The 26,202-nt window shown below is 36.6% G+C and overlaps 1 protein-coding gene across 3 annotated transcripts; it reads left to right on the top strand.

Moving 5' to 3' along the window:
- On the top strand, positions 840-20,258 carry LOC109241360 (mediator of RNA polymerase II transcription subunit 12). Of its 3 annotated transcripts, none has more exons than XM_019408237.1 (13): positions 840-1,229; positions 4,049-4,190; positions 6,485-6,544; positions 6,614-6,719; positions 7,601-7,669; positions 7,831-7,884; positions 8,111-8,218; positions 10,226-10,375; positions 10,470-10,817; positions 10,933-13,334; positions 14,473-17,076; positions 17,462-17,789; positions 19,385-20,258. In XM_019408237.1, exons 2-13 carry the CDS (start codon positions 4,072-4,074, stop codon positions 19,841-19,843), a joined length of 6,807 nt encoding a protein of 2,268 aa, XP_019263782.1. In that variant the 5' UTR covers positions 840-1,229; positions 4,049-4,071; the 3' UTR covers positions 19,844-20,258. The 3 variants fall into 3 exon arrangements, with proteins under 3 accessions (XP_019263782.1, XP_019263730.1, XP_019263673.1); XM_019408185.1 differs by having other exon boundaries at positions 4,006-4,190; XM_019408128.1 differs by having other exon boundaries at positions 3,997-4,190.

The following is a 26,202-nucleotide window of genomic DNA, read 5'->3' as shown; positions in this document are numbered from 1 at the left end:
AAGATGACATACTATATTTGAATTGGATATCTTTGTTTTAGATAATAATTTAAAATATATCCCTATGAAATAATCAATAAAAATTTCAAAAAATGGATAGTGTTAAAAGTATCAATCCATTTTCTAAAAATATATTTAAAAAATTCATGTAAATTTCATTTTGTGTTATTTAGCTTTTTGAAGTTTAATTTGTATACATCGGTAACATTATTCAAATGTTTAGATTGCTAAATTATAGCTATTTCATTTCCGTTTGTGTGCATTTTACTTGAGCAAAACCCCATTGCTTAATTTGCACATAAGACATAAATCAAACTTGACAAATAATATGGGAATTTCCACTTCATGTAGATTAGGCATAATATTAAATTTAGAGGGTCTTAAGCTCTACACAAAATCCTATTTTAACTAAAAGCTTATAACCATAAAAATTAAAATGGTAATATTTTTCATATTTTAAGTTTTTAACTAACTTAGTTGTCTCGGATATATCTTTTTGTCTTTCATCTCTTCTTCTAGCTATTAAAAATTATATATTTACGTTAATCTTGGAAGTAAAATACGTAAGAACATTATATATCTAAATTTCCTGATTTGATCATTCTAGGAAGATCAAAATCAAATTATATATAATTTATCCGGAAAAGAAATCCTATCTTATCTAAAGAATTCTAAAATTTAAAAATCTTGTTATAGTAATATTCTTGATTTTTTTTTACGAGTTAAATTCTTAAAATTACCAATAATAGAAGTACAACAAAGAAAACACAAGTGCACACCATCGTCATCATCAGCAAAACTAAAGAGTCAAAACCCCCACCCCCCACGCATTCCTCAAATCCAAGAGCCTTCTTTCTTTCTCTCACTAAAACATTTAACTCAAATCTGTTCCTATCTCTCTCTAGACTTTCTCTCTCTATATCTGTATATCTATACATCAAACCTATACATACAACAAAAATAGTACTACATCTATTATACGATTCGTTCGATAAAAATTCCTATTCAATCCCTAAATCTTACAAAGCCTTTATCTTTCCACTTGAAATCTGAATCTTTTGCTTCGTAATCTTCGAATTTTCTTTTTTTGTTGAGTTGGGGACCAAAACCCTAGCTTTCACTTTCAGCTTCAAAACCCCATCTTTTTTCAAACCCAAGTAATTTTGAGAATCAGCAGTGATTGGCTGTGGTAGATTCCACGGTTCTTGGTGTTTCTTTGATTAATTCAGGTGATCTAATTTGCATAATCAAATAACTGCTGAAAATTTCAAATTCTTAGAGCTCTGTTTCCGGGAATAGCTAATTGAGTTTGATTTTCCCCCCTCGAAATTATGGAAATTTGTGCATTTTAGTAGATACTTATTTATTCAGCTAATGCTAATGAAGCTACTTAGAGGATTGGAATTGATTTTGCCCTCAAATAGTTAGTTACGTTTTTTCCCTTTTGGGTTTAAGAGGATTGGTTTTCTTCGGCGTCAGATTACTGTAATATTAGTGGTCTTTTGTAGCACTTGTGTGTCACGTGTAAGCGTGCCATTTAGAGAACCTCTAGTTAATTTGCTACTAAAAGATATGGAGTATTATTTAGAGTTGGAATGTAATGTGCCTAAATAGAGTGGTAGATATAAAGGATTCATATAGTTAACCACGATTAAGCCTAGTTAATTGATTAGTTGAGATTACTGTAATAATGGGTAATTATTTTGGTAGTTCTGTTATTTATTTACCATCTTTTGGTATTGAGAGAAAGTTTTTGATTACTTAGGGAACAAGAGCTTATTAGTGATTTAGAACTTGTGGGGGTTCTTTGCTTTTCTCTAAACCCTTGAAGTAGACTGCTGGTGGATCTAGTTCTTTCTCTTACTTTTCCAGACTTTCATTGTATATCTTTTGACTGGCAGTGTTATCAAAGGCGCGCTTAAAGCGCGCTTAAACCCTGAAGCGAGGCTCAAAACATGTTGAGCGCTTCGCCTCGCTTAGCGGGCGCTTCAGTATTGTCATCAAGGCTCTATGGCATACTTTCCATTGAGCCTAATCCGAAAGAGGCGACACTAAACAATTGATATTTCACTTTATCGTAAATTTCTTCAATTTCTTTGTCCTTATATTTGGTATTCATGCTTATAGATATTAGTCTTGGACTACACATACATATTTGTAGCTTTTCTCCCTTTGCGCCTTTCTTCGTTAAAGCCCACGCTTTATTTGCACTTTGCGTTTAAAGCCCCTACAGAACTTTGAGCTTTTTTGCGCTTTTCGCCTTTGATAACACTCTTGACTGCAAGACGTCCAATGTGGATTAGTGAGACTTGTTTCTATCATTGGATTGTTGAGAAATGGTTGAATAACTGTCTTAAGATTAACTCAGCTTGCATCAGTTTTGGGATTTTTTATTAAGTAGTTTCTTGGACTTCTGGTGAACGAAATTTTTTGAATTATTATACTACAAAGTTTCTATTTTTGGAGATCATCAACTAACATTCTTTTAAATTGTTGCGTCAGTATTGGCTATGCTAAATTTTCGGTGAATGGTTAAGAAGGCTAACTTACTAGTTGCTGCACTTGCTCCAATTTCTGCTATCTGTGAACTTTTCTTATAGGCCTAAGCTACTACACATAACGACATTGTGCTTTTTTTATTTAAAAATACTTCTAGTGGATTTTCAAATGCTAGTTTCCATTTGAAGCCTCGATTGAAGCCCATTGCTGAATGCACGGCAATACGTGATTGCTTGTAAATGGTTGTCATCTTGAGTTACGAACAACAAATATTATTTTTATATGAGTTCCACATTGTTAATTAATTAAGCTAGAGCTATCAGCTTCATTCTTCTCTTGCTACGTTCATATGATACCTGTATATCATGTAGCATTCCAAACTTCTTGACGATGCTATAGGAGTCCTTAGAATTCTATGGTGGTTCATTTTGTAGTTTCATATATCTTGCTTTTTACTGTTGGGAAAAATGTCTGAATTCAGTTTAACGATTGTAGAGAAGGTCAATTAGGTGGATGTACTTGAACATCGTCTAAGCTGAAACTTCTCAGAGCTACTTCAATCCAAATGACATACTACTTTTTTGCTGTTCAAGTTTTAGCTTTGCAGTGACATTTTATAGTTAATTAACATGTATTGTTTATAATTGCTTGTTGTTTAGGTTTACTAGTTAAATAATCTGGACTTAGAATGGGGTTTTGAATACCATCACGTAAGTTATTAATCATGTGTTAATTCCTTGTGGAATAAGCATCTCTTTGGGACCTATAAAATGAAATTGGTGTTCACTTCAAGGTGTAAATGGTTTTGGAATCACCTGGTGGACCATTGTGTCTATTAGATTTCCAAGTTAAAGTTAGTAACCATGTCAATAAACTTAATCTTGCGGAAGCACATAGAGAAATTTGCAATTCCTTTAACAATGACAAATTTATGTATGTTCATAGTTATAATAAATCTAGGAACTAGAACTGTTACCTTTCTCGAAAAAAAAATAGTAAATAAATCTAGGAATTAGAAATCCATGATCTTCTGTCAAAGTGCTATGGTGTAAAGATATATAATCAGAAGTAGATGTTCATTTTCTTCTACCAATATACCTTTTATATTGTCAGCAGAAAACTTCTAAATTCTAGATTTATCTTGGAATAGGAGACAAACACTGCTCTTTCTTCCTTGCTTGCCAATGAGATTGACTATATCATGCTACCATGTTGGAACTCGTGAAAGCAAATTCTCTGAAGGTTGAATTCAATTGTATATAAGGAAAGGGAGCGGGCTGTTCAAAGTGTTCATAGGGGACGGCCAATAATGTAATACACACATATATTTAAGTTTGTGTGTGTGTGTGTGTGTGTGTGTGTGCGCGTATCACATAACTTAAATGTATATGTATGTTTTTACATAATTGTGCTTTCCTTCAACAGTGAATTTGGCCTTATTTGAAATCTAGCTCTAGCTCTTTTTATTTTACTTTTTGGTAATTTGCGTTGTAATAGTTCTTGCAGTTTGACTAGAATACATTCTATTGTCGTCCGATGCTGGAGGCAGCATGCAGGTGATAGTTTGCAGAAATGCAAAGGTATCATGGTGGCAGCTGCACTAGTGCAGTTAATAACAGCACTATTGGGGGTTCGTCAGCCAGGGATTCATCTCGGGTGGAGTCAGCCTCCCTTCCGCCTAATTTCTCCAGGTAATATCTCTTGTAACGTGGGAATTTTGCAGGAGTAATTTATTGGCATGCTTTTAATAGCATGCCACATGCTCATTTCACTAGTACGTTTGGAGGAAGTTAGCACGTCTTTCCCTTTTGCCCTAGGCATAACAAGACCAGAAACGAGATTTAGTAATAAAATGATTGTCAGTTTCAACCTGGCCTTGTCAGCCTTACCTGTAAAAGAAATCTGCATGTGTCAGCATTGGACATAAAGATCAGCATAAATTTCACCTTATTTTTGCTTATGAATTCATCAAGGCTGGATAAACTGCAGGTGAAGTCAATGAATGCATGATCCTGAATTTGGTCACTTTATTTTTGTCTATGTATTCGTCAAGGTGGGAGGAACAGTAGGGGAAATCAAAGGTAAAGTAGAGCATTTAGTGGCTAATTCTAAATCATGGAGTGTAGACCGAGATAATTAATAGAAACCGAAATGTTTGACACTTTCTCCTATGTTAAGTCTATCAGTTAATATTTTAAAATGTGACTAGAATGGATCATAGGTGTGAATTGAAGTACCTTTTACCATGCGTACTTGGGATGCGGTGTTTGATTGCATTAATTTCTGTGAACTCAGGGTTCGTCTAGTAGAATTTCTATTGTCTCTGCATTATAATCCCGGGATTATGGAGTATAATGATTGGGTTAGTAGTAGGTTTCCTAGCTATTTTAGCCCGAACAGAAATATCCTACAATTGGCACACTGGACTAATGAAGGGATTCCCCCAAATCAAATTGTTATTTGATAGTCATTGGACTGTGAAGCTCTAATTACAACTGTTTTATGTGCCAACTCTACAAGAAAATTTATCTACGTTGGTTATCTTCCCAAATGAACCAATGTAGACTTAGAAAAGATCCATATAGGTGATACCTTCCAGTTAGGAATAGGTTTTAGACTTGTTAGAAAACTTCTAATATTATTATTATTATTATTATTTTATTATATATATATATATATGTATGTATAAAACTTATTTTTCACTTTCAGTTTTATTTTATTTTGGTACATTGAAGAGATGATTTGAGCTTAAAGAAGAAGTCAGGATTCATATTGCTGACTCCAACTTGCTTGGGACCGAGGCATAGTTGTTAGTTATCATCCCGAATACGATCGCAGTTTATCAACTTGTTGCTTTATGCTTCGCAATGGCTAGCATAACAGAACACAAAGAAATAGCAAAAAGATATGAGGTAGTTCTTTTATAACAGATGCAACTAAACTGCCTGTCAAAGAACAAGTAACAAATAGATATAATCCAAAGACTTCTCCAGCCAATATTAGGATGTGGATTGTGGTGGAGGGTTACCGCAATGGAGATGAAGATGGGGAAGGAGATGCAGTGGCCACATTAGGGTTTTGGGGAAGTGAATCGAATGAACCAGTGTACATAACAGTCTCTTACTATCTGATTTTCTTTACTATGGGAGTATAATTACGAATTACGGAATTAGTAGGATGGTTTGTTGATTTAAAAAACTAATTAGTAGGATGCTTATCCCCATATTATCTAATCCTTTATCAGGTTACCAAATGACCCACAAATAATCCCCGTAGTCCTTATAGTGTGGTAATAAAACTTCTTCTATCCAGTGCGACATTTATCTTTTGACCCTTTTGTATTCAAGGTTGAAGGTTGTGTGGTGCATATACTATCATGTAGCCACATTTTGCCTGCTTTCACTACCTTATCAACAAGTCAGAGTTCCTAGAGGGCCGACAGAAAAGTTGAATATCATCTCTTGGTGGCCAGGACGACATCTCGGTGTTCCAGTAATGAAGCAATATTTATGATGATTTTTGTTTCGCTGGGCAATTGCTTGAAATATAAGTTTAAAAAACAGACTATATACTCAAGTCACCTTATTATCTCCTGTTTCATCTGAAATAGGTGTGTTCACAATTCTATGCAATTCTTGGATGTCTTCATCATAATCTTGTTCTGCAAAATAATATTTGTTGTTATCTTTCGCTGTGTACTGACATTACACAACGCGGATATGAAAAAGGGAGAAGTATAGATCGTGTCTATGAAAGACACTAAGGCGTAATTTTTTCTTTCATATTTTTGATTTTATGGAATCAATGCAGCCCTAATTCATCTTTGGCTATTGGTTCTTTGAATAGCTTATTTGCACTATTTCATGTTCTATGCACATAAGAATTGCATTGGACTTTCCAGGAAAGCATGCAATGTGAACTCTTCCTTTTTCTTGCTTAATATTTCCCAAGTGGTAGACTAAGCTGAGCTGATTTGCTGTTGCAGACGTCCCTTTCAACTGACCCCGTACAAATTGAAGTGCGATAAGGAACATCTTAATTCCAGGTAATTTGGCGATTTTGAATTTTGATAATTGAATACTGTAAATTTGCTAATTTTTTGGTTTCTTTTCAGACTTGGGCCACCTGATTTTCTCCCTCAGACTCCTAATTGCCCCGAGGAGACATTGACCAAAGAATATGTCCAATCTGGTTACCGGGAGACTGTTGAAGGTCTTGAGGTATTCCTTCTGTACTATTCAATTTTTTGGGTCTCTTGCATGAATATATATCTTTCTCCACTCGTTTCTGTATGCTAGTCTCTGTTTAAGTGATTCACTCCTTCTTCCTGCTTCCCAAATAAATACATATCTGCATTATGGCACTTTTCTAGAAATACAAAATTCAGTAACATTGAGGTTTTGGTCCACCGGTAAAAGGATACATAAGAGTTGTACTGTCTAATGAATTTGTTTATAGCGGGACTACAATGAGGGTATAGCCATTATGCATGGTAGGGAATAAGAAATATGCTTCCCAATGGTATAATGGTCCACAGTTTAACCAGTCAACCATGATGAAAAAAGAGCCCCTTGCCTATTTCACGATCAAGTGTTTTACGTTATGTTGACTGATTAAGGCATGATCTGGTTCCGCATCTGGGTAATACTATTGGTAACTGGACTGCCTCTTAGAAGAGAGTTTTGATCTGGTGCTTTATTTCCCTGACTCATCCCCTAAGCTTCTATTAGAAAGCAATGAGCATTTGTCATAGTAAAGACTGCTCTTTAATATATACTAGAAACATGATCTAGTTTTTGTTATGAGAATAGGAAAATTATCAGCATCTTTGGTGCAAAGTAGGTGATTGTAATATCTAATCAATTTTGCTTTCCTCTATTTTGCTATCAACTGGAAAATCCACACCTTTTTTCACCAGTATCCTCTTTTCTTTCTTCGTTATTGAATTTTCTCTTTGTTCATTTCTTTTCCTACATTTTTCTGATTCTTTAGCTCTCCTTCTCTATTTTGTGGCCTTATAGCTCTTCTGCTTCCTTGATCTTCCGGATTGGTTGGTTGGTACACTAATTAGCTAACTGGTTTTTGCTTGTCATGTTGCCAGGAAGCCAGAGAGATATCGTTATCTCAGGTTCAGGCTTTCACAAAGCCTGTTATATTTAAGTGCAAGGAGGTAAACTTTTGAGTTTATATAATTGGACTGTGGATTGCTTTTTGTGTTCAATTTAGTGATTATTCTAGTGTAAATGCCTTTTTTGGTTTTTCATTCCGTTGTTGAAGTTGGTATCTCTGCCATTTTTAAATTATTGAGTAGCTGTTTCTGTCTCTTTGCAGGCAATTAGAAAATGTCACAGGGCTATCAATGAGTCTCGGGCTCAGAAGCGAAAGGTAATACATCTTGTCTTGATGGAATTTATCTTGCTTTAGAGCTTATGCCATCAACCATGAATGAATTATATGGAAATCTTTTACTAGGGATTGGGTTTTACTTGAATTCTCTTGATTTCTTTAAAACTTCATGAAATAATATATGTCCTTTCCATAGAATGTAACATGTATTTTTCAGAAAGCGTGATGCTAACCTGGTGATCACATGAATTTATTCGCGTTACAGGCTGGTCAGGTCTATGGAGTTCCTCTTGAGGGCTCACAGTTGACAAAACCTGGTACTTTTCCTGATCAAAGATCATGTGGAGAAGAGTTCAGGAAGAAGTGGATTGAGGTAATCCTTTCACCTCATCAGGAACCCATGAAATGGCTCTCCGACGAATAATGACAATGAAATGTCCTTACTGGTTATTAAATATGTAGTTGTTCAGCGTGGTACAAAAGTGTATGTTGTGTACGTTATGAGGTTATTTATTACGATTAGCTAAGCAGTTAATGTCTCCTTTTCATTTGTGTGCTTATGGTGTTCCTGTCATATATAAGCAATGGAGTTGAGTTCAAGTTCTCGTCTTGGGTGCATGGCTAATGATCATCTATAGTGGTTGATTGTTGACAAAAACCTAGGGGCGTGTTTGGTTTGATTACAAAGTTGATTTGGACTTTCTTAAAAAAAAGGATTTGGATTATTTAGCTAATCTATGTTGGATGATTGGTTGAACATGGATAACAACAACTACTCTGCCTCAATCCTAAACAAGTTCGGTTGGCTGGAGGAATCTTCACTGTCCAAGTTGCTCTATTAGTAGAATATGGATGAGTTTCACTATAAACGTTTTTTTAGCTAATATGTGCCTTTGTCATATACTGTCCGAGCTGTGTTATGATTGTAAAACTGATTTACTGAAGCATCTAGACTAATTCAGGTAGATTCAAGCCAAACATGACGATGGTTCAGATTTTGTACACAGAGATAGGGAGGGTGACCAATAGTTATTTGATCATAGATGTCGTGTATGTTCTCCTGTGTGTACTGCATTCTTCCCTCCGGATTATAGCATCTTTACTTCAATTGCTATATCAACTACACCTCAGCCCCGAACTAGTTGAGATCAGCATATGAATATATCTGACCATTCGGCTCTATTTTAGTCCATTTCATTCCAATACTAAGCAATTTGTCCTTTTAAGACAAACTAGGGGTTCTCTAAGAGTTAAGGTTCTCTAAAGTAAAAACCATGGAGTCTGGATTAGAATCAGATTTAAAACTTTAACTGAATTCTCTTTTAATAAACTGGGTGAATTTCAATGTAAAAGAAACACTGAACGAAAATTTCCTTCTGATTTCATGAGATTTATCTCTTGGGAAATTGTGGTCAAGCCCTCTTTTTTCCCTTGGAGTATAGTGTAAGTAAGAATTTGAATTATGTTCGGTCTTCTTCTGATTTAAGATAGTTCTTAGTTCGGTAGAATATGTGTATGATTGGATTTGGTTCTATGGCCAATCGTATTTCCTTATTTCACTTTCATTCTACTTCTTTTTCCTAGGGATTAGAGTTTCTGGGTTCGGAATTCTGAAATATTTCTAGGCTTTTTCTTGCTCGAGAAGATCATCCCAGCCTTTATAGTATCTAATCACATGTAGTCGGCATTCTTTCTCTACTCTATTACGTTTCTCTTTACTGAAGACTGGAAAAGTACATGTTTGTAGCTTTCAACAGCTAGAGGAAAATACTTAGATCTGAGTCTCTGCTTTGTTATTCATCATTTTAGATCCGAGTCTCTGCTTTGTTATCCATCATTTTCTTCGTGTGTTGGATGCAATATTTTTTATGTGATGACTTCATTACCTTTTCCCCATCCTTAGAGTTTAGGCAATATGGTGCAACAATACTTGCTTTCCATTCTTGGCCAAGAAAAACTTAAGTATGTGTGAGATTGCATGTAGATTCATACATTACCAGTCAGGTTAATATTCTATCACTTGCGTTTACTTGCTCATTTTGCTTGATTCCTAGGTTAATGCACCAATCAGAAGTTAATAGCAAAATATTGCTGAAGTCATTGACTTGGGTCGTCCTCTTACTTTATGCTTTCTATTGCTGTTATTATGCTTAATATTCACTACTATCCTTGCCAACACACTGCCTGTTTTTAAAAAAGGATTAGCTTAAAAGGAAAGTGCGTACATTGTTGATGTGGAAGTTCAGTTATTACTTCTCTTCTAGTTGTTTTGGTTGTAGTTATAGCTTTTATGATATAATGTTTGATGTACTATTTGCACAAACAAATATTTGGAAGTATGAACGGAATTTAACTATGAAATATTTGCACTTATTCTCAGGGTTTATCCCAACAGCATAAACGGCTAAGGTCTTTGGCTGATCATGTTCCCCACGGTTATAGGAGAAAGTCGCTTTTTGAAGTTCTTATCAGAAATAATGTTCCATTACTAAGAGCGACATGGTTTGTCAAAGTAACTTATCTCAATCAGGTAATGGTCTTCGTTGATAGGTGATACTAGATTCATAAACTAATTTGACTTTTTGTACCGTTGGGAAGGATCAGATTGTAGTTTATTCTTGCAGGTTCGTCCTGGCTCTTCCAGTATGTCATCTGGGGTGCCAGACAAAACTCATATTTCCCGCTCCGAGCAGTGGACAAAAGATGTAATTGATTATTTGCAATATTTGTTGGATGAATTTATTTCAAGAAACAGTGTTCATTCTGCTTTGCATATCAGAGATCGGTCGCCACAAATGGGTTATGCAGGATCAATTCAGCTCAAGAGTGATCCAACCTTGGGGACCATCGATTGTGAGGAGCCTTCACTGCATTTTAAATGGTGGTATGTTATGCGCATTTTGCAATGGCATCAAAGAGAAGGGTTGCTCATTCCATCGCTTATTATTGATTGGGTGCTCAACCAACTACAGGTATTGTCAGCTTAAACACTGTTTCAATCTCAATAAAAATGTTAAATGAATCGCTAGTTAGTTTCTGTCCCTTTTTTTGATGAGATTATTATGCCTCCTATCTTGTTCTTTTCAGGAAAAGGAATTGCTTGGGGTTTTGCAGTTGTTATTGCCTGTAATTTATGGTTTCATAGACACTGTTGTCTTATCTCAGTCCTATGTGCGCACTCTGGTGGGAATAGCTATTCGTTTCATCCAAGAACCTTCTCCTGGTGGATCTGACCTTGTTGATAACTCTCGTAGGGCTTATACGATGGCCGCTCTTGTTGAGATGCTTCGATATCTGATGCTGGCTGTGCCTGATACTTTTGTCGCTTTGGATTGTTTTCCTATGCCACCATGTGTGATGACCAATGTGGTGACCGATGGGAGTCTTTACTCGAAGGTAACTGAGGATGCCCGAAAGGTTAAAAATGGCCCTTTTGAAGTTGCTTACTTTCTTAGAGATAAAGGCCCTGAGGTACGGTCTGATTCTTACTCCATCAGTCGTGTTGTATCTTCAATTCAGAAGCGAGCGCAGAATCTTGCAATGGCTGCAAGACCCGGCCATCCCGGGCAAAATGTTGCCAAAGCTTTACATGCGTTGGATAAGGCTTTGGCACATGGGGATTTAAGAGAGGCATATAAGTTTCTTTTGGAGAATGTTCATGATAGTTCTATTGATGATTGTTGGTTTGCGGAAGTCAGCTCCTGTTTGCGTTCCTCGCTTAAGTATATCCGGAGTGTTACTCTGTCGTCTATTTGTTCCGTCTTCTTCATTTGTGAGTGGGCAACATGTGATTTCAGGGATTTTCGTTATGCACCACCCCGAGGAATCAAGTTCACTGGGAGGAAAGATTTTTCTGCTATATATATTGCTGTTAGGCTTCTGAAACTGAAGATGAGAGAGGCAGGACTTTCATCAAGGCTCAGGGAGCACAAAATTGTGAAGAATGACCATCTTCGAACAGATCCTGGCCAGCTGACTAACTATTCTGGTAGAAGTCCTGGTAGTGGTGCTTCTGAACCTCTCTGTTATAAAAGGCGTGCCAGTGGAAAATGTGGTGATTTCCTAGGCATGTTTGATAGCCCAAGCCCTTTGCATGATATTCTTGTGTGCTGGATAGATCAGCATGAAGTGCAAAATACAGAAGGTTTCAAGCGTCTTCAGCTACTGATTATCGAACTTATACGAGCTGGAATTTTTTACCCACAAGCATACGTGAGGCAGCTGATTGTTAGCGGACTAATGGATGGGAATGGACCTATTTCCGATCCAACGAAGCAAAAAAGACACTGTAAAATCTTGAAGCACTTACCTGGTCAGTATGTTCAGGATGCTTTAGAAGAAGCTCGAATTGCTGAATCCCATGTACTTTCAGAGGTGATGAATGTCTATTGCAATGAACGTAAGCTAGTTCTTCATGGGAAGATTGATCCCTGCAGCACTACTTTTGGTAGTTCTTACCATAAGCATAAGCCTCGTCCTAACTCTGGTGAGAGTCTATCCGCACCCTCCATTGATCAGTTGAGATCTTCTGAATCTGGATCCTTTCGGTTGTCCAAAGATGTTGGTAGAGGTGCTGAGCTTGAAGAGTTAAAAGGGTCAATTACAACATTGCTGCAACTTCCGAGCTCGTCGTCAACAGATACTGGAGTTGATGAATCTCAAGTAAGTTTTAAGAAGGCTGTTGTTTCTGGTAGCAATGGGATGGATAACAGCGAAGGAACACCTGGGTGTGAAGAATGTAGAAGGGCAAAGAAACAAAAAATAAGCGAAGAGAAAAGCTCTTACAGCCAGATTTATCCACTAAATCCATCAGATGATGAAGAGACTTGGTGGATGCGAAAGGGCCAGAAGTCCATTGAATCTTTTAGAGCAGAACCACCTCCTAAACCAGCCAAGTCGGCTTCTAGAGGTCGGCAAAAAGTTGTCCGTAAAACTCAAAGTCTTGCACAGTTGGCTGCAGCCAGGATTGAAGGTAGTCAGGGAGCATCCACAAGCCATGTTTGTGATAGTAAGATTAGCTGCCCACATCATAGGTCTGGCATTGAAGGCATTGCTCCAAAGTCAGCAGATGGGACCAGAATGCCTAATGGAGATGTTGTTTCGATAGGGAAAGTTTTGAAGGGGCTACGTTTTATGGAGAAAAGGACCATAACTGTGTGGTTGATAGGTATTGTAAAGCAGCTAGTGGAAGAGTCCGAGAAGAATGTGACTAAGGTTGGTCAATATGGTCGACCTTTCTCTGCTGCTGATGAACGGGGTTGTGTGCGATGGAAGCTTGGAGAAGATGAATTATCAGCAGTGTTATATCTGATTGATTCGTGTGATGAATTTGTTTTAGCAGCCAGGTTTCTTCTCTGGTTGTTACCTAAGGTTCTTGGCAGCTGCAGTGCTACAGTTCATGGTAGTAGGAACATTCTAACAATTCCTAAGAACACAGAAAACAATGTATGTGAAGTAGGCGAAGCATATCTTCTATCATCTATGCGGAGGTGAGCTCTATATTTGTGTCATTTAGGATAGTGACCTTAGTTCTTTATCTGCAGTTGTTTTCTTGTCAGGTTTAGAGTATGTTGATTGTTAGTTAGTTGGATTGGTTATTCTATGCATTGTGAAGCACTGCTGCATCTGGCGTATAGGGTAGAAAATACATTTTCTCAATGTAAAGGGGAAATTAGCAAAACCTGACTGCGATAAGTTAAATCTCTTATATTCATGTGAAGCACTGCTGCATCTGGCGTATAGGGTAGAAAAAACATTTTCTCAATGTAAAGGGGAAATTAGCAAAACCTGACTGCGATAAGTTAAATCTCTTATATTCATGTGTATATCACATTCCAATTCTTTTGGCATTATTATTTATGAAGTTTCTTGAGTATTGGTAGATCAATTTGGATGGTGGAGTCCAGTATGTACAGATAAAACTCGTTTTCCACTTGTTACATGACTTTGATATGAGATGAATGCATCTTTCTGGATTCTTAGAATGATAAGTTTGTGCCGTCATGTACACCAAAAATCTTGTGGTGCAACTTAGTGTATACTTGAGGCAAAAATATATTTTCTTGTATGGATGCTAAATGCACCTAAATTAGCATATCTTTTATTCCGCTTTTGTCTGCATTTTTGAAAAGCTTTTTTTCTTCCTTTATGTTGCATGTCACTTAGGTTGTTTATGCCTTGAGATAGTTTTCATTCTCATGTTTTTTTTTTTTGGTGCAACATTCTCATGTTAGCACTTATATTGGATTAAATTGAACAATTTTTTTTGGTTGGTTTTTCCCTGTTTCCTGTCGAAAAAACAGAAAGCATATCCCAAGGTTGTCTGGCCTTGCACTAGCTTATAGTTTTATTCTTAATACTTTATGTGTGGACGTTCCATATGCAAATTTGTTCTATTTGGCCGTGTTGTGGCTTTTACATGTTATCCATGTCTCTGCCATATAAGCCGGCACCGTCTGTAATTATTTAAATAAATAACTATTTTAGTCTGCTTCATTAGCTGTGTTATGAATGAAGTCAGATCTATGGTAAATGTCACAAGATATATGTTTCGTCTTCTGTTATCTGGTTGAATTATTCTGTGGTTTCTTCTGTTTAACCTTACCTCCTATTATGTCTTTGGTTCAGGTATGAAAGCATCATTGTTGCTGCAGACCTTATTCCCGAAACATTGTCAGTGGTAATGCGTCGTGCTCAAGCTATTCTTACATCAAATGGAAGAGTTTCAGGTTCACCAACCGTAATCTACGCGCGGTACCTCTTAAAGAAGTATGGCAGTGTCGGGAGTGTTACTGAATGGGAAAAGACTGTCAAGTCAACCTTCGACAAGAGACTTGCTTCTGAAGTTGAATCTGGAAGACTGCTGGATGGAGAGTTTGGATTTCCACTTGGTGTCCCAGTGGGAGTACAGGATCCAGATGATTACTTCCGGCAGAAGATAACTGGTGTTCGGGTATCTAGGGTTGGTTTGAGCATGAGAGACATTGTGCAAAAAAAGGTTGATGAAGCTGTCAATTATTTCTATGGCAAAGACAGAAAGCTTTTTGGGCCCAACTCTGGGAAAATTCCTGGATTCCAAAAATGGGAAGATGTCTATCAGATCGGTCAGCAGATAGTAATGGGATTAATGGATTGCATGAGGCAGACAGGTGGTGCTGCTCAGGAAGGAGATCCAACATTGGTTTCCTCTGCTATATCTGCAATTGTTTGTAATATCGGGCAAGTCATAGCAAAGATACCTGATTTGACTGCCAGTAATAATCACCTGAGCTTCTCTTCCACTTCTGCTTCATTGCATTTTGCACGGTGCATCTTACGCATTCATGTAATATGTCTTTGTATACTTAAGGAAGCTCTTGGAGAGCGTCAAAGCCGTGTCTTTGAAGTTGCTCTTGCCACAGAAACGTCCTCTGCCCTTGCACCAGTTTTTGCTCCTGGAAAAGCTCCTCGTTCTCAGTTTCAGCTTTCTCCGGAATTGAATGATTCTAATGCGTCCAGTGATATTCTAAACAATTCAAGTAGAGTAGCTCTTGGGCGGGCTGCAAAAATATCTGCAGCTGTGTCTGCACTTGTTATCGGGGCAATTCTTCAGGGAGTGGCTAGCCTAGAGAGGATGGTCTCTCTCTTCAGATTGAAGGATGGTTTGGACGTTGTCCATTTTGTGAGGAGTATGAGGTCCAATTCAAATGGGAATGCACGTTCAGTTGGGACATTAAAGGCAGATAGTTTGGCTGAAGTTTCTGTCCACTGGTTTAGGGTGCTTGTGGGGAACTGTAGAACAGTTTCTGATGGATTTATTGTAGACCTTCTGGGTGAAGCTTCTATTCTGGCCCTATGTAGAATGCAGCGGATGCTACCTTTGAACTTGGTCTTCCCTCCTGCATTTTCAATGTTTGCATTTGTTCTGTGGAGGCCATTGATTCTAAATTCAAGTTCTGGGACTCGTGATGAGGTTCAACAATTACATCACTCTTTATTGTTGGGTTTTGGTGATGTTATAAAGCACTTGCCATTTCGTGAAGTATGTTTGAGAGACACTCATAGCCTTTATGACCTCATAGCTGCAGATACTGTTGATTCTGATTTTGCATCCCTGTTAGAAGCAAGTGGTGTTGACTTGCGCACGAAGGCTTCTGCCTTTGTGCCACTCCGTGCACGGCTTTTCCTAAATGCCCTTATTGATTGTAGAATACCTCAGCCAATTGTTAAACAGGATGATGGAAATCAGGTGGGAGTACAAGGAGAGTCAAAGTTTCATGGTGCTGAAAATGAGACAAAACTTCTGGATAAGCTCGTATACATTTTGGATACCTTGCAGCCTGCCAAGTTTCATTGGCAATGGATTGAGCTCAGGCTCCTCTTAAACGAGCAAGCTGTAATTGAGAAACTGGAGGGCCATGATCTCTCTTTAGTTGAAGCTTTAAGATCCCTCTCGCCCAACACTGATAAAGCATCGGTCTCAGAGAACGAGAGCAACATTATTGAAATGATCCTTACCAGGTTGCTTGTTAGACCTGATGCTGCTCCACTTTTTTCTGAAGTTGTACATCTTTTGGGGAGGTCACTTGAGGATTCTATGCTATTACAGGCTAAATGGTTTCTAGGAGGCCATGATGTTCTTTTTGGAAGGAAATCTGTTCGTCAACGGCTCATTAATATTGCTGTAAGTAAAGGTCTTTCAACTAGAGCTCAGTATTGGAAGCCGTGGGGATGGTGTCCTTCCAACTCTGATCCCACAACAAGCAAGGGAGAGAAGTTCAAATCTGAAGTTTCCTCCATAGAAGAAGGAGAAGTGGTGGATGAAGGGACTACCTTGAAACGGCCTGTGAAGGGGTCTGGCCATACTGTTGATGTTGAAGGGTTCCTTGTCCGACAGCAGCATGTCACTGAGAGAGCTCTTGTTGATTTAATTCTCCCTTGTCTTGATCAAGCCTCAGATGATTCAAGAAGCACATTTGCTAGTGATATGATAAAACAGATGAACCACATTGAGCAACAGATTAATGCAGTTACTCGTGAAGCGAGCAAGCCTGCTGGAACAGTTGCTTCTGGAATTGAAAGTCCAACAACTAAAAGCAGCCGCAAGGGTACAAGAGGTAGCAGTCCTGGGTTAGCCAGACGAGCCTCTGGTCCGGCAGAAACAGTACCACCTTCACCTGTGGCTTTGCGAGCATCATTGTCATTGCGCTTGCAGTTCATCCTGAGATTATTCCCTATAATATATGCAGATAGGTAAGAATACATTGAGGGTTGAGTTTATGCCATTGCTCAAAATACCACTGTCTGCAATAATATTGTGTCACTCTGTCCTCTTGTTTTCTTCATTGAAGCCCTTGCTATATATACTAGTATACCACGCCCTGAGAATTCAATATTGTTATTAGTCGATATGCTAGCTTAGTTTTATGCGATTAAATAAAGTTTCTATGTTACTGCTTATCTACTGTAGCGATAAGAGTGTTCTGGTGGTATAAGTTAACTTCATGTAACATGCATAATTGCTTGCCATTAATTGCCAATTTTTGAGAATATATCCATTGTGGTGTGCAGATATTGTCTTTCAAAGTAAGAAGATTTTTGTGTGTACAATGCTAATCGTCATATTTGGCTGTGTCAGGGAACCATCAGGGCGTAATATGAGATACATGCTTGCCTCAGTTATATTACGTACCCTTGGAAGTAGGATTGTGCATGAAGATGCAAGCCACTTCTTTAATCAAGCTTATAGTTCGAAGAGAGAATTAGATTCACTTGTGGAGGCTTCTTCTACTGCTTCTGTTGTTATGTCCTTGGAAAGTCTTTTTGATCGTTTATTACTGTTGTTGCATGGTTTGCTGAGTAGCCACCAACCACGTTGGCTCAAGGGGAGATCTAGCTCTAAATCATCCAGTGAATCTAGCAAGGACTACTCTGCATTTGAGCGTGAGGGAGTTGAGAATCTCCAGGTCTGCTTTTTGTTTGACCTTTAATTGCTGAATCTGGTAGAATTAAATAGTACCTCTATATCTTGAGTCAGATAACCTGATGATGAAGGTAATCTTTGAAATGGAAATATTTTACAAACTGAAAAAGCATGTAAATAAAATGTTGTCCTCCATATTAACCTGCCATTGAAAATAATTTTTTAATAGGATATAGTATAAGTAGTAGTACAACGAGACTTCAGGTGTAAATGAGGACTCCTTTTATCTATGGGGTTTACTAATTGGGACATTTGTAAAGAACCTTGCATGCAGCCACCACCAGTGCATATTGAAATGGGAACTACTCAAAACGAATACTATTATATAAAGGATTTCATTTCTATAGGATATATTATTGGCAAGTAACCTTCTATATCCCTCTTTCGGAAACAGCCTCTCTACTCCTTCGGGGTAGGGGTAAGGTCTGCGTACACACTACCCTCCCCAGAGCCCATTAGTGGGATTTTACTGGGTTGTTATTGTTGTTGTAACCTTCTATATCTGGTCAAATTTCACTGCCTGTGTAAAAATTCATTTACAATTGTTAGTGATTATAAATTAAATCCTTATATAAATTAGAAAGTGAGGTACTTGTATCCTCTGCTGTATAGGGGTAGAACTACAAATGACAATACCTGCTGTATAGGGTAGAATTAGAAATAGCAAAACTACCTATTAAGGGAAAAAAAAGAGACATGACAAAACCCACTCACAGGTTCTTTGGGAGTTTTTTTTTCATGTGCATAACAAAGAGGGAGAGAGGGTCTTAAATCATGTAAATAGTTTTGAGGGTGGCTATAGCGATGGAATGGGATTTCTAAAATTGTAGTGTAGGTGAAATAATTTGGATAAAGGCTTACTAGTCAAAGAATAAAAGATAATTTTGGGTAACAAGTCAGTTGGTTTTGATGCGCTATTTTCACACAACTCCTCTATGGAAAGTGTCTTTAATTGTTGTGTTTTTTTGTGATGTGCTTGTAATTTAGTAGTTGATTATGTCACGGAACAACACTCATTTTTATGGGATTCTCATTGTTGAAATATGGACCACCTTATCTAAAAGTTTAGCTGCTAGAGGGGTTGTTTTTTAGATTTATCTTTTGTCTTCAACACGCCTCCTCACTTGTTGCCCTGATTTGCTTCTGAGAGATCTTGATTTGTAAAATATATTTGTGAACCTCTGGCATTAACCTGTCTTCCCGAAGCCCGTGTTAGACAGTTATCAATTGCTACCAATAAAATGGTTAACAATGTCGTAGTGTTTCAAGTAAGTCTAGTAACTTCTCTTCTTAAGCAAATCACCTCTCTTCTCATAGCTCATTGCTGTATCCCATGCTCCCTTTCCGTAGATTCTTGGCTGCGCTTGATGCTTTTTACTTATTTTGACTCAATAAATGATTCTTTCAAATTGGTGAATTTCCTAACAAAACCTTTCCCTGGATCTTTTGAAATGGACAATTAACCAATGTTTTAGAATGTCTTTATTCTAGATGTTATCCATTCCTTGGCTGGCTCTGATGTATGTTTGTCAATTAGTTAACAAGGCAGTGCTCCATTACTATTCTTGATTGGTGCAGAATGAATTGGATCGAATGCAGCTTCCCGAGACAGTCAGATGGCGCATCCAAAGTGCCATGCCAATTCTTTTCCCTTCTGTTCGGTGGTCAATATCTTGTCAGCCCCCATCTGTAGCACCTGCTGCTCTCAGTTCCCTTCTACCCAGCAACCCAATATCTGTATTGCACTCGTCCAATGGTTTGAACCAAACTCAGAGGACTCCAGTTTCTTTATTACGAACTGCCACAAGTGTGTCCGGGAAGGCCAAGCACGTATCATCACAGCAAGAGAATGATCTTGAGGTGGATCCATGGATTCTTTTAGAGGATGGGGCAGGGTCTAGTCAATCATCAAGTAACTCTACCTTAGTTGGTGGGAGTGATAATGCCAATTTGAAGGCATCCAACTGGCTTAAAGGCACTGTAAGGGTTAGAAGGACAGATCTCACGTATATAGGTGCAGTAGATGATGACAGCTGATTTGAGTTACATAATCCTTTTTGAATTGGAGGAGGAGCAAAGCCGAGACAGGTCTTTCATTAACCCTACACTCTTTTTTGGTATCTGGAATCACCATGTCAGAGCGTTTCTCCGCTTGCCTTTAGCGGCATATGAAGCTGCTGGGAGGCCCATTCTTTTCTGGGGCATTGGGTTGCAGACAAAACCCTGAAGCAGCGTTTCTCTAGCCTGCCCATCCAACTGCTCTAGAACCCAGCTCGACTACTAACTTGTTCATTAAGCCCCTTCGTAGATTGCCCAAATCATGGCGCTGTCCGATGGTTGTTGTACATATTGGAACTATTGTTTCCTTACGTTGAGCTGATTAGAATATTCAAAGGAATGATAATGTAGCTGTTTCATGATATGCAATGTCATTTTGTATCCTCGAAATCAAGTAAGCTCCTCACAAGCGATCTGTATGCTCTCAATAATTGTTCTTGTTCTTCCCAGATTCTAACACCCCCCCCCCCCCCCCCCCAACAAAAAAAAAAGGAAAGGAAAGCGCACAAACACACACGCAAACACGTAAGAGGGTTTGATGCTGTTGATTAGCATTTGCTTTCCACAATTGCAAGTATTATCGTATATGTCAAGTCCCAAGTGCTTGTGTAAGTTCACTGTGGCTATGATATTTTGTTTTGTATGCCATGGTTGTCTGAAGAGTCTATACAGCTTGGGGTTTGAGTTTCCTGATTTGCGCTAGTGCATGACTAACACTATTCTTTGTGCAGATTATGCAGGGTTTCATCTATTAGTTATTGCTAAAGATGAATGTGTAAGGGCTGTTGCTTTATCTATTTTATTATTTTTTGAATTCTCTTAATGTTTTTCGTTCTTTTGATGTTTCTGAAAGTTGTTGTTTGGGGTTTCATAATTCTGTTGGGTTACAAGGGAGGATGGAGAGCAACTTTTACCCGTATCTAGTGACCGTGCCAAACCAATATGAGACATTTCATTCTTTATTACTTAAAACTTTCATCACTTAACTATAGCTATTTGAAATTTATTTTGCAGATTATTAAGTTAAAAACTAAGTAGACAGACCTTAATGTTGATTACGCTTGTAGTTCATGTATATAACGGCATGACATATTGCTGTTACAAATGTGGAAACTGCTAAATCTCAAATATTCTATATTCATAGTAAAGATTCACAACCGAGAGAAGTGACAATTTTAATTCACCATAATAGACTTGCCTAATCAGGTTACAAAATACTGAGGAAGCTGTATCGATCCATTGTTAAGAGAAGTGTATTTTTTATTTATATTTTTCTCTTAGTTTCCTTTTAACTTAATTTGAGACAAAGGCGTAGTTGTCTTTATTGTATACTAGTCTTAGGGTACGCGCTTTGCGCGTGAACCTTATCTCGATGGATACACAGTTTTAAAAAATCACATAAATATTATTAAACAATATATCTGAGTTATAGAATACAAATTAAAGAAAAAAATATAAGTTCTTGAGAATGATGAATATTGATCCTATTTAGCTAGATCAATAAAAGAATAAATTTTACCCCACAGAAATCCTCTGATGCCTCTTTTGTATTTTGAAATACCAAATATTAGGAAAATAATTAGATGATTATTCATAAATATTAGAAAAATAATTAAATGACTATTTTATCTAGTGCCAACTCTATTTTTAAAGGGTAAAAAGGACGAACAATATTTCGCTAAGGCCGACTCATATCAATAAATATAATATTTTAAAAATTATGTAAAATATTATTAAATAATTTGTTTGACTTATAAAGTAAAAAATAAAGAAAAAAGTATAAGAATCATGAAAATAACAAACGCTAATCTCATTTAGCTAATTTACTTTTAAAAAAGTCTGGCCACAGAAATCCTCAGACCTTATTGTGACTTATATCGGAATATCTATAAAGATTATTGTTATTTTTTTGACTTAATACATAAAAAATAACATAAAATTTTTATCAAGAATTTTCAAACAAAACAAATTAATATTTGAATCTTTTAAACTTATGGAAATGAAAAAGTTGGCCTTATAGCTCTTAAAAATTTGATAAGCGATAATACAAAGTCTAGAAATGACTATAAAATTACTAACCTTCATATTTTATAATAAATAATTAAATATATAAATGATATATATGAAATTATCATTTGTTCGAATAAGTGAAAAAAGGAATAACGGTAGTTCGTTTAGAATGGTGTTTGTCTAAAGTTAAGTATGTTTTCGTTCTTTGGTTATAGAAGCAAATTTCAACCTATGCTAAACCTTAAGTTGTCTTTACCTTAAAAAAGGAAATATTTTGTTTTGATTCTTAATGTTTATAGTATAGGTGAGTCGTAACTACTAAATATTAGGACTAATTAATTACGTCAGTAATATCATCATGACTCTCGAAGTCATGTGCGGTAGCAATACCAAACCAAATACGACGAGCAGTGGGGTCCTGAGCTAAGCCTTGGCTAAATCTTGGAAATCGTAATGCCATAACGCTTTTCAAATCCTCCTAGCCATTATCCTACTGCAATAATTCTTGCTAAGAAGAATGCCCATGTTGTGACAATTCCACCCAGAAGGTAATGAGTTGCTCCTACAGCACGTCCTTGTATAATGCTCAAGGCTCTCGGCTGAGTAGCAGGAGCAACTTTTAATTTATTATGAGCCCAAACGATGGATTCAATAAGTTCTTGCCAATAACCACGTCCACTGAACAGAAACATTAAACTAAAAGCCCAGACAAAATGAGCACCTATTAAGTAAAGAAAGATTTAATATGCAAATTTTTTTATTGATTCCAAAGTCCTAAAATTTAGGAAAATAATAAAATGATTATTTTGCCTAATGTATAATTAATTTTTTAAAGGGTAAAAAAGGCGAACGATATTTCGCTAAGGGCCTTCATGCTTTTAATATAGTATAGATTATTCTCTTAGGTTATAATGTCTCACTTTGGCATGAGCTTTTTCAAAGCGAGTTTCGAGCGGGAACTCATGCTTCTAATTTCTTAAACGTCTCGCGATTACCTAATTTGAATGATGGTGGTTAAAATTATCTAATTCTTGAAGTGTTACAATTAATTTATAGTTTTGTTTTGTTAACAATGTGCTAATAAATGGTCTATAGGGTGATGAAATTGAGGTGCACTTGTTAATTTAGGTATAGCATCGATAATTTAAAGTGAAGTCTATAACATTACCTATAGTTTGTTTGGTCAAGTTTTTAAAAAAAAATGTATTCTGAAAAATGCTTTTTGAAAAAATAATTTCGGAATAAAGCAGTTTATGTTTGGCAAATCAGTTTGACATTCACTTTTGAACAACGGTTTTTGTTTGACTAAGTTTTTCAAAAAGTGCTTTTAAGTGTCAAGATAAGAATTAATGTGCCACTGAGACTTAAAGGTAAGTTCTACAAGGTTGTAGTTAGACGGACTATGTTGTATGGAGCAGAGTATTGGCCGGTCAAGAACTCGCATACCCATAAGCTAAAAGTAGCTGAGATGAGGATGTTGAGGTGGATGTGTGGGCATACCCGGTTGGATAAGATTAGGAATAAAGTTATTCGGGAAAAGGTGGGAGTGGCTCCTGTGGAGGATAAGATGCGAGAGGCGAGGTTGAGATGGTTCGGGCATGTTAATAGGAGAAGTATAGAAGCCCCAATTAGAAGGTGCGAGTGGTTAGCCTCGGTGGGTAGCAGGAGGGGTAGAGGTAGGCCTAAGAAGTTTTAAAGAGAAGTTATTAGGCGGGACATGGCGCAGCGGGAGCTAACTCAGGACATGGCCCTAGACAGGAGGGTGTGGAGGTCAAAGATTATGGTAGAAGGTTCGTAGGTAGTCGAGCATTTCTCTTTGTCTTACTCTGTTCACTAGCATTAGTGTTAGTATGTTATCTTTTATCCATAGATGGCTATTACTACCTAGAGTTTGACTGCATTCTTGGATTCAATCTTATTTCATCTTGCTGTTATTCCTACTTGTTGCAATTACCTTTTCTTTTTCAGTCGTTCTCTAGCCGAGGGTCTATCGGAAAGAGCCTTTGCCCTTCCAGGGGTAGGGGTAAGGCTGCGTACATCTTACCGTCCCAGACCCCACTTGAGGAAAACTACTGGGTTTGTTTGTTGTTGTTGTTGCTTTTAGGTGTCAAGTTGTGAAGTAGGACATAAAAGATTTACTTAATAGTTAATATTATTGAAGTAGATAAATAATTCAAATTACTTATTATGAAAGACTATAATTAAATATTTTTGTTACGCAAGATATGAAAATAAAATTGAAAGTATTTTATTCTTTCAATGGTTTAAGTATATCGAAACATTATTCAATAAGTATAAAAGTATTCATCCTAAATGTTACCGGTCATACATTAAAAATCTATCCTAAAAAGATACTTACACTAGGAGAGTTGCTTTCAGAATAGTTAAATATTAGGTTAAATTGGGTAGGATTATATTGGTATGTATAACTTTTCGATAAGGGTTATTTTCTAAAAGAAAATTTAAAACAACTTCAGTTTCTACGGAAAAGTAACTTATTAAGCTTTTTAAAAACAATTTCTGCATCTACTTAAAAATATTTTTTTTCTTCTAAAAGTTTCACCAAATACCTCAATTTTAAGAGAAAAATAATCACTTTTGATCTCGGAGAAACTTGGCCAAACATGCTATATTTAATAATAATACAGACATCAACTCAGACTCCTGATCATGATGGGGGTGGTAATGAAGTTATCCTAACTTATTTAGGTTTGGATAGGACAGTAGGACACCTTTAGTTATATATGTAAATATATAATGTCGCACAACTTGACGAAGTGAACATAAAAATCGGGAAGCAAGAAATACCAAGAAGAAGTCTGATTATCATGGCTTCAACAAGTAAGTATTTCTCTTCGTGTCCTAATTTGCATGCAACGACAAAAAGGTCTGCTTCTATATTATTTTACTTTATTTCTTTTAGATTAGAATCTTGTGTTAACAAGTAAAAAGAAATCTACAACTGTAAACAAGAAAAAAGGTAGAGATGATTAGAGAAAGATGAGAAACAGAATCTCGCAAGTGTTGTTACAAAAGGAGAAAAAAGACAATTATGTTTAACGTGTTACCTGCATGCAAAACAGTAACTGAACTCTGAAACTGAAACCAAGTTAGACCAAAAGTGCTTTTATATGGATTCTTGTGGGAGCAAGAAAAACACACCCCACATCCTGTTGGACTAAAGGATGGTATCACGCTTTATCCCTTTTATGTAGTGGGGTGAAATTTGAATACCGAATGATTAAACAGTAAATCTGTGTTTTCTAGCATAGAACTTTGTGACATTAGGTTGCGTACAGATATTAAATCAAAAGAATGTAAAATTATGCTAATCCTCTTATTTAAAATTTTAAACTTGTAGAAAAGTTCTTTTTATATAAAAACTATTTTATGTGGAAGAAACTCTTATGTCTTACCTTAATTTGGTGATGGATGGTGATAAACTTCAAACCAAGGACTTCCCTGTCCCAATGTCAGAAGTTTGATTTGTTAAAGAAAATATTTTATTTTTTTATTTATCTTAAACCTGCAATAATTCTTTAAAAATTACATAACATAACTAATAGTATTTAAGTTATATACCAGTATAAATCTCTTACACTATAGATTGATTTGTTAAATTATGTAGATAACATATAACTTAAATATACTGTAAATTATATGAAAAAAAGAAAACTAGAAAAAATTTCACCTAAGTACACTTGTGATAAAATAAGTCAGCAAGTGATCAGATCCATGTCAATCACCTCTGTGCAGGGTCCCACTTTTAATAGATTCCCAAACTCCCTAAAACAGCCAAAACAGAAGCTGCCACAAAAATCCTATGCTCCTTTTTTTTGCAGTTTAATCACACAATTCATCATTGTACAACTTGTTGACTCTAAAATTTCCACGATCAATTTTCACTTGTATTAGTATATAGAGTTCAATCTCAAATTTCTAGTGATTCTTTTTTTGGATTTTCTTGGTTGAATTTTGAAGAAATGGATAATGATGATGAGAAAAAGGAGAGTGATGGTGCAGAGAAGAAGGTGGATGTGGCTGATATTGAAGCATTGAAGAAATGTTTGGAGGAAAACAAAGGGGACAATACTAAATGCAAGTCATTGGTTGAAGCTTTCAAGTCTTCATCAAGAATTAGGCCAATGAGGCTCAGAACTGGTAGTTGGACTGATGTGTAAAAAGCTCTAATCTTTCAGCATAAATAATAGTATACTATAAAGCTCCAATCTTTGAAAAAATGGTAGTCCTTTTTTCCAATGTTTATATAAATTCTGTCCATAGTGGCTTAGGATGATGAAAATTATCCTTTTAGGTCTTTCATTTCC

Source organism: Nicotiana attenuata, chromosome 1 (assembly GCF_001879085.1).
Source record: "Nicotiana attenuata strain UT chromosome 1, NIATTr2, whole genome shotgun sequence".
Taxonomy (NCBI): Eukaryota; Viridiplantae; Streptophyta; class Magnoliopsida; order Solanales; family Solanaceae; genus Nicotiana; species Nicotiana attenuata.
This window is presented reverse-complemented; position numbering and strand designations above follow the sequence as displayed.

Excerpts from the sequence above, each read along its gene's own strand:
- LOC109241360 (XM_019408237.1), top strand. The coding sequence starts at position 4,072 with ATGCAAAGGTATCATGGTGGCAGCTGCACTAGTGCAGTTAATAACAGC. Across the intron at positions 4,191-6,484 it reads CTTCCGCCTAATTTCTCCAG|ACGTCCCTTTCAACTGACCC; the intron begins GTAATATCTCTT and ends TTGCTGTTGCAG. Across the intron at positions 17,077-17,461 it reads CCTATAATATATGCAGATAG|GGAACCATCAGGGCGTAATA; the intron begins GTAAGAATACAT and ends TGGCTGTGTCAG.